The following is a 9,242-nucleotide window of genomic DNA, read 5'->3' on the forward strand; positions in this document are numbered from 1 at the left end:
CTTGTAGCATGTAGCACCAACCAATTTAGAAAGGTGGTATGGTCCGAGGCAAAGGCATTACTATGCTTTACCGCTATTTCCTGTAATTACCGACTAAATGTTTCATCTTTCTGTTTGAGAAGTTGCTTTTTCATAAAACTCAAGGACTAACCTTAATGGTGTTGTCCTTGTATCTTCAGGCTTCCTGGCTCTGCTACAAGGGCTCCCTTGCTACTCAGTGTCTTCTGTGCAACATCTATACAATGTGGTTGCCCCAGGATAGCCTCACATACACCCATTGTTCTGATGTTCCATTCAGTTACATAATTTGTCCTTATTCTCAAAGTGCCTTCTTTTAAGGATTTATCTCTATAGTTCTCCAAACTATAAGGACACCTGAAGATGTAAAACTTCTTACTGTGTCCTTCCAAATTACTATTTAGAAGCCCTGATACAAATATATCACACTGCTGTTATAAGTCCTCTAACTGTGTAATTAATTTAAAAGGAGATAATTATATAGTTGGTTCTGGTGACTTGTACCTTTAGCATATGTGAGACAAAGTCAGGAGGATTTGGGGAAGTTCAAGACCACCTAGACTACAGAATAAGACCCTACCTTGACCCACCTCTAAGGAAAGGCAAGTTCAGAATGAAGCCCAAACCCAGTCTGACAGTGTCCTTATACAAAGAGGAATTTCAACACAGAAAACTTGCTAGATGTGGTCTTACAAATGAAGACACATGCACAGTGAGGTGGCAGCTACCATGAAGAGGCTTCAGACGACACCAACCTGCCAACACCTTGGTTGTGCATTTCAGCTGCTAAAACCAGGAGAAAATAATTGCTCCTGTCTATGTAACTCTGTTATCTCTGCCCTAGCATAATAAAATAGACAAATTAAAGGTGTTAATAAGATATAAAGTAAAATAAACCCAAATAGTGTCCCAAGTAGTTCTGCCCTCCAGGATCTTACCATTTTTCAAGAAGCACACTGCTCTGAGTGTTGCTTGCAGACCTGCCCTTCTCTGTGTCCAGAGATCACAGAATACATATGGGGGGGGGGGGATGTTATCACTCATGTTTGTGACCTTTGTGATGCTTGAGGACCTACAAATGACAAATTCTGTTCTTTCCATTATTTTTTCCACAGACTAAGTGGTTTAGTGTCTCCAAGCTACTTGCCAAACCTTTAAACCCAGTTAAAGTGTTGCCTACTGCCACACCAATGTGTACACACACACACACACACACACACACACACACACACGTGCGCGCATGCAGGCAAACACACATATACTTCTACATGAACCAAAAAGACTTAAAGCTTACCAAAAAGCTCAGAAATGTAAAAGATCTCAGTAGCATCCTCTCACAAAATAGAGGTTAAGGTCACATCCATCACACAGCTATGGGAACCATTAACCCATCCATGTAAATATCTTCATTTGATAGAAAGCTAGACATTCTGAGGGTCGTGACCATATATGGAGAAGATGCTTTCTTCTCTGTGACTAACACATGGGTTAATCATCTAGTCTCTTGCAAGTGTTTAGAAACATCAAACAACTGCAATAGATGAGGCTCATTGATGAGGGGTACATTTCTACCAGGAAACACTCCTGTTCAAATCCTACATCAAGGCATAGATACAACAGACCTTGTTTTCCACACAGATTCCCATTTCTTTCACACCCAAGCATATGCTAAGAGAGCTCAAGCGACACTCTTCCTTCAGCTCTGGGAGGTGTCTTGAAACATTTTTAGCTTACCAAACACAAGGCAGAGGAGAATCTGTTTCTTTACTCAAGGATAACCATCTTCAACCGCTTATTTATGCTGCAGATGGAAACCTATAGATTGAAATAGACATATTTTCATTCTAAAATTGGCATTTACATGGTCATAGTTAAGAGGTGTGGCCATTGTGTTGGAAAAACAACTACCCAGGAAAGTCTACACCATTTCCTGTCTTTTAAACCAAGAGCTCATTAAGATTAGAACATGTATAAAGTTAAAGAACAGAGAAAGAACATTGGTTCTTTCAGAAATGGTACTACAGAAATAGAACCACATGTAGGAAAGACGACAAATGTTAAAATGATATGGCTAGAAAGGTCTTATGAAATATAAGCAGAAGATCCATCCCCATTTAGAGACAGAACAAAAATGACTGATGAAAATGTCTAGAAGTGTGTGATACTTTAGCAGGTTAACCATTACAGCTACTTAAGTCAATTAACATTAAGTCAAATCAGAGCTTCTGTTTTTCAGTTGCACTAGCCACATTTTAAGATCTCAGTAGCAGCCACTTAAAGCTAACTGTTTCCAAGTTAGACAGCATGGAGAAGAGAAATTATCATCACTAGAGAAGTTCTACTGGACAGTGTTAGTGTAGAGAATGCCTTGTTTGACCTCTTGTTAGACACCGGGTTGAACAGCATGACTGCCAACTGTGACAATCCATGGTGAGAAATAGAGAGGAAAAACCCACCCCTAAACAGTTACAGTGGCCCAGTACTATTGACATTTGTATCCCCCCAAAGATACTTACACAGTCAGGGGGCATCAAACTAAAGTAAGAAAGAAGTTAGGAACTACCACTTGAACACCTCACCATTCACAATTAAGCATTTGTAAAAGTTGCCAGCTTCTCTCCATCTGCCCACAGCTTGGACTTTGTTATTCATCTTCAGATGTGTTTCATCTATTGTTCATTTTCTGGACCAAATGTCTGTCCAGTATAACATTTTTGAGCATTCATTTAAACAACTAGAACTCCATTCAAAGTAGAAAAATGCAGACTCTTCCCAATTTACAAAAAAAAGGCAAGAACTTTATTTTAAACAAATCCTCAGTTGTATAACATACCACATCCATATCTAAATCAAAAAAACCCATAATAAGAAGAATTCAAATGAAATAGAGGGCTTCCATAAAAACATATTATCTGAGTGCTACTCTTGCCTAGTGCTTCAGCTAAATGCAAAATGGGTAGGAAAGGTGGAATATGGCACTTGAATAAGAGCAACGAGAGGAAAATTGTCTCAGTCCAAACAACAGGTTTATGAACCTTTGGTATATGTCTCAAATGAATATCCATGAACACATTTTACCAATAATATTTACTTCCAGGTTTGTTAAGCCAGTGATTGTGGGCATGTGTGTGTCTCTCAAAAAGAACTGATGATACAATAAGTTGGGATTGACACGGGCTAATTAAGGTCTCTGGTGTGAGCACACAGGTAAGTTCAAACCATGGCAAAATGATATGCAGCTGTGTAGCACAAAATTAGGTAAGAAATTAGAGTAAGATCTACCAGTTAGAAATTCTGTGGCTTGAGCAGGTAGGTACCCTCCATTTCAACAACAACAACAACAACAACAACATCAACAAAACAAAACGAAAACCCCCACATATTTTTTAATTCTATCCACAGTCCATAATCTAGAAGGCAGAAATATCCCAAAGCTCATAAACACATGCTCAACAGTGAAATGACCATCTCACAGAAGTGGTGTTGAAATTCCCTCCCTCCCATCCCCCACCCCTAATAAACAGCACCAGTGCAATTTGAGTTTTAAAAAATTGGAAATATTGAGACATTCCTAAGGTTTGTTTTTTTTTTTTTTAAATGACTAAGAGCCAGTCATATGGGGCTCTACTGCAAACCTCTGCCCTGGCCAGTCTCCAAAAAGCACCCCATGTGATTCCGTCTAGCTTGCAGAGAAACTGTGTTAGGGCTAATGTAAGGCCAGATCAAGGAAAAAGAAAAGCTGGCATGCTATCCTGGGTCTGAGGGAGAGGGGCATGCTGAAGGGGGAGAAATATCCTCCAGGATTTTTTTTTCTGCAGCCCAGGATAAGGGTATGTGCTGAGATGGGTCACAAATTTTATATCAATGAGTGTTTGACTCATGCCATTCACCAGAATACAGAGCTCAGCAGAGCTAATTCTTGATTGGCAGCTACGCCAGTTCACTATTATCAGGAGCAGGGAGGGCCATTAAAGAAGAAGGCCCAAGGATGCCCAGCTTAGCCGCCTCATCACTCTACCCAATGGTCTCCGTAGAACTGATGGCGTAACGTGGCGACAGTTCTACTTCTCCTCGTTGTTGATGAAGACCTCTTAATATCTGTATCCTAGACCTTCACAGCGAGCATCACGCAAATGAGGGCAAACCTGTACACCCCCGAGCCACCATCTGCCTTGGGGCTACATGCCATCCAGCAGGCCTTGCCCAAACCTGCCCTTTCACACATAGGCAGAGTCACTGGACTGAGTCCTGCCGAAATTGGGAACACTGACTCGAGGCAGGTCTTTGTTACGTATCTCATAGACTGACTTCCTCTTGGCCTGGGCTCCCCGGACAGCCAGTTTGATCTTCCGCCATCCCAGATGATTAAGTTCAGCCAGATTGAGCACCACACAAATGCCGCTCACAGCAAACATGAACACCAGAAAGACCGTCTTCTCGGTAGGTCTAGACACATAACATTCTACCTCCTTGATGCAGGGGTAACGGTTGCACTCATACAACCCTGGAACACTGAAGCCATATAGAAAGTACTGGCCCACCAGAAACCCAATTTCCAGAGCATTTCGAAACACCACTTGGATGATGTAGAAGCGGGAGATACCTTCCTGTCTTCGGAGCTTGGACCTTGCTGCTGTGCGCAGCCCAGATGGATGTGGAGTCAGCTCTTTAACCTCTAAGCAATCTGGTTCTGTCTCCTTACTGGTGGTCTCTGTGTTCTGCAGCACCCCATTGACAATGGCATTTTGCAACTTCTTATCTTCTCGTTTGTTCCCTCCACTGCCCCCACCCCCGGTTCCTCCAGGTCCCCCTATAGACTCAGCAGGGTCTCTGTCCAGGGCTAGAAAGACAGTAGAGTACCGGCGTTCTCGCTGCTTGGCAGATTGGTGCACAGAATAGGTGATAAAACAGAGACTGGGGGTGCACACCATTATGATCTGGAAGACCCAGTAACGTATATGGGAGATGGGAAAGGCGCGGTCATAGCAGGCCTGGTTACAGCCGGGCTGCAGGGTGTTGCACACAAACATGGTCTGCTCATCATCGTACACCGTCTCCCCTACAATGGCCACAATGAGTATCCGGAAGATCACCACCACAGTCAACAGGATCCTGAGCAGAGGAAGAGGAGGGGGGAGAAAGGTTCTCATAGGCTAAGTCATCCATAGAAAGTCCCTGTTCTTTCCTTTCTCTTTCAAGTGCTTATCAGGCCTTGAACAGGGGAGCTGTCCAGCCTTTTGTGGTACTGAACTAAGAGCCTGGAAAACAATTTTATCTCTTCCTTTTCTGCTTGGTGCTGGTAAGCTTATAATATTTCATATTACAAGGATCTCACATCTGCACAATTTCATACCCTGTTTGTGGCCCTTTGTAGCATATGTTTCCTTTTGTCATACACACATTCATACATACATATATATGTATGTATATATATCCAGCTCTATGTAAAGAATATGTAGAGACTCTTAACACACCTTTACTCTGGCAAATGCATGCAGAATCCCTCACAGAGGAATTGTGTTTGAAGATCTACACCTGGGGTGAGTATTAATCTTTATGTGTGTGTGTCTTAGTCTTTACATGTAGAACTTAATTCTCTATAGAAACAGTTATGAATACAAAATATACCTTTCTACAAACAAATAGGTAGCTGTAGGTCGCTATAAATATGAATAAATATCCATATACATACATATGTATATAAATATATACTTAAAGATATATTCACAAGAAGAAGCCAGTTCTCTGACACTAAGTTTTAACAGAGAACATGGTCTAGCTTAATAAATATCTGTTAAAGACTGGCACATCTGCTGCGATGAGCAAATCCATCTCCCCACTTGCCCTTCTCTGTCCAAATGCAATTCTGCCTTCCTTGTAGATTCTATTTAGGGAACCAGATGGAGATTGGCGCTGACTCCGGAGAGTGGGGGTACCAGGACTGAGTCCACAAGTCCTTTTCTGATGAGGGGAGTGTGAATCCCCTCCCCCCTGTGGTGCTTTATAGAGAAAGTATGGGGGAGCTGATGGAGGAGTAACTAGAGGAGGGGGGGCGTCACTGGGCGTCGGGTAATCCCTTAATGCAGGCAACACTGGCACTTGGACAGAGGTTGGGGAGGAGGCAGAGGGCTGACTGGGGACCTGGGGGTCGTTAGAGATAGGAGAAGGTATTCCCAAGGGCCGCCCGACGGGCCGCTGACGGCTGGCTTGGTGCCCTTACCTCCCAATCATAGTGGAGTGCTGCTGCACCGCGGCTTCCAGCAGCCTCTCCAAGATGGTCCATTCCCCCATCGCTGTGCATCCGGAGGCAGCAGACAAAGACTGGGCAGTACCGGGCACGTTCTTGGTCCTGGCCCCTCCCCGGGCCGCACCTCCTGACAAGGAGCGGATTGCCCCCAATTAAAGAAGCAAACAAAAATTGTTTTTAAAAAAATCCACCAGGCCCTCCCCCTTTATTGCACTTAAAAGAGGGGAGTAGGGGGAAGCAATCTATGTGCGTCCCAACCGATGGAGCTGCTGGTGCGGTGCGGAAGAGCTGGACAGCACCTCGGTGCCGTCCGGGGGTCAGGTGGACTCCCGCAGTCTCCCGGCGAGGGGCGGGGCTGGGTGGCAGCGTGCAGGTGGCCGAGCTCCTGCCCGCGGGAGACCGGTGTCTGCGCCGCGGTCCCCGCAATCTTGCGGTCTGAGGGAGGGTCCGCGCACCGACCCCAGCGCCTGTCACTGGAGCGGGCACCTGGCGCTCCCGCGCTGCGGCGCGCAGAGCTGGCTGCGGGGCTGGGGAATCCGCGGCCACCGCCTCTAATCCGCCCTTAAGTAGTCTCCGCCTGCGTCACGCCAGGTCGGCGGAGGGGAGCAGAGCGCGGCGTGCCGCTGTCGCCTAGCGTCGGAGCCCGAGGGGCCGCGGCCGCGCGCCGCGGGGGGGAGGAGACGGTCTGGAGTCCCCCGCTGCGCCGGGGATGGGGAGAAGGAGGACTGCAGCGCCCCTTGGGGCTTCTGAGGCGCCCAGGTAACCTCACCTGGCCGCCGGCCTCCCGCAGGAGGAACAGACACGTTGGTGAGTGAGGAGGGACCCGAGTAGATGGCTTAGCTTACCTCCCCCCAACCCCTCCCCCGTCTGTCCCTTACCTTTAGCTTTGGGCCTTCTGAGACACCACTAAAATTCCTTTTCTAGATGGTGGTGCTAGTTGGGGGAAGGGAGTTTTTAGCCCTTACCGGGAGAGGACAGTCGCCTGCGAGAGTGCTGCAGAGGGTCCGGACTTCAGTGTGTGGATCAGGTGCTGAGGTGCGGAATACCTAATGAGACTCCCTGCTGGCTGACGCCTAAATGCAGGTGTGAAGGTGTTCTGAGCAGGAAGGTCTGGGTACAAAGTATTTACCAACCAAACAGGTGCCTAGCAGCGAGCCAGGGGCCTTAATGCGTTCTCATTTCTCCCAGCACAGATTAGGAGGCAGTGATTTTATTTGCACACAACTGATGGGAGTAGAGGATGCTAGCCAGGTCAGCAGCTCCAGCCTGGATTTAAGGAGACCCAGACTCAGTATTTATCTAGCAGAAACAGCAGCTCACAATCTCACACTATTCAGCCTTTGCTTTCCTCCTGGCCTCAAAGAACAGATTCTAGACTCGGTCTTAAAATTTACATTCTGATGTCAGTTCCATCTACAACATCTACTTAATTGGCCCCAGGAAAATTGAGACTATTTGCACCAGGCTGCTAATTAACGTAGGGTCAATTTTAGGAGACACCATGGTCGGGAGTGTGTCATTTAAGTGTACCAAAAGCACAATGAGTAAGCTGTTGTCATCCTGTCAAAAACATGACTGTGAAAATGTTGCTAGCTGGTCTTAGGAATAGAATGCAGCCTTAATTACCTACAGGAAACATACAAGCTACACCAGGATGTGCTTTTGATTCTAGAACAACTGGGTATCTTGTGGCCCTGAGGAAGGGCCAGGAGGAAGGGTGCTGAGTCCCCACACATACCCTTCTGCATGCATAATGCTTACAGACAGAACCCAAGTTTGAGCGCCAGAGGACAACTGTGCCAAGACTGTCTCTTGGGGTTGACACTTCTAGCTCAAAGAAGCAGCTCTGCACTGAAGGTAGTAAAGGAGTCCACTAAAAATAATGGAGACATGTGTATCATATAAAGGCAGCGTCATGGTTACAGTGGGGGTGGTTTCACTCTCTTGGCAGAAAAAAAAAAAGGTACAAGAATGGAGACAGAAAGAAATCTTTCCAGTTGGTTAGCAGATGGGACGGTGATTCCCCCATCTCAAGCCATGTGCTCTCCCCGGCTTCCTCCTCACTCCCCTGAGTCCCTGTGTTTGTTCCAGTTATGGCAGACATTTTTGGAGTGGAGAATCAGACAATGAATGACAGAGTGCCAAGAACAATCTGTTTAATTACCTTTAAATGTTCCCCAATAAGTTGTACAACTCAAAATTGTTTTCTGTGCCTAAGGCTTTCTAAAGCTTTATCATAAGTCTAATGGAAAGTTCAGTCTCTGGCCTGTGACTGACTTGTTAATCATCAGTTTATTAGTTGAAAATAGGCATCAATACAACAAATGGAAGACACACCAGTATCACTGGTATATACTCAAAACGCTTCTATATAGAACCTACAATGTAAGACATCTGTGGCCTAAATAGCTTGTTTTTTAAGGCTGTGAAAACTTACTCTTAGCACCATTTTTTAAAAGCAACAGTTTTTATTTTATTTATTAAAAATATAGTTGTCAGTTGCACTGCAACAAACAGAAAAAGCACAACCCCAATTTCTCTGTATGAAAACACATTCAAGAAATTAAAATTATAGGCTGCGAGAAACATCCATGGGAGAAAATATAACCTTAAAATATTCATCAATTTAAATCTTATTACCTTATATTTCAAACCTCTGTATTTCAAAGGTCAAAGGCCTGTCAAGAGAAATGTGCAAAAGTATAGAAATGAAATCTATAGAAAAAACACAAATGTTATTCCAAAAGTTGGGGCTACAAAATCCAGAAAAGATCCAACTTTTAACTATTTTTATTTTCAGAAATCATTCATGAGTTGTCTAACACATTTGGGTTTCACTTTCTCTTTTGAGCCCAATCTACTCCATTTTCAATGAGTAATTTGCCTTGATTGTTCTGCATTAAATATGAAGAGGTTCTGCGCACAGCTGGGCCTCTCTGACCTTCCTTGGGGCACTATTTCATCTGCCTAGCTTCTG

General features: G+C 44.8%; 1 protein-coding gene across 1 annotated transcript; it reads right to left on the minus strand.

Moving 5' to 3' along the window:
• Positions 1–4,235: 4,235 nt before the first annotated feature.
• Gjd2 (gap junction protein delta 2) lies at positions 4,236–6,309 on the minus strand. Its single transcript, XM_052181446.1, has 2 exons — positions 6,239–6,309; positions 4,236–5,130 (listed from the first exon to the last, which is right to left on the minus strand). The coding sequence occupies exons 1-2, from the start codon at positions 6,307–6,309 to the stop codon at positions 4,236–4,238; spliced, it is 966 nt and encodes a 321-aa protein (XP_052037406.1).
• Positions 6,310–9,242: the final 2,933 nt, after the last annotated feature.

This window comes from Apodemus sylvaticus, chromosome 5, assembly GCF_947179515.1.
Source record: "Apodemus sylvaticus chromosome 5, mApoSyl1.1, whole genome shotgun sequence".
NCBI classification, from domain to species: domain Eukaryota; kingdom Metazoa; phylum Chordata; class Mammalia; order Rodentia; family Muridae; genus Apodemus; species Apodemus sylvaticus.

What these genes read in the sequence shown, in the direction of transcription:
- Gjd2 (XM_052181446.1), bottom strand. Translation starts at nt 6,309, where the DNA reads ATGGGGGAATGGACCATCTTGGAGAGGCTGCTGGAAGCCGCGGTGCAG. An exon ending in CACTCCACTATGATTGGGAG is followed by an intron (nt 5,131 to 6,238) that starts GTAAGGGCACCA and finishes TCCTCTGCTCAG; the next exon opens with GATCCTGTTGACTGTGGTGG.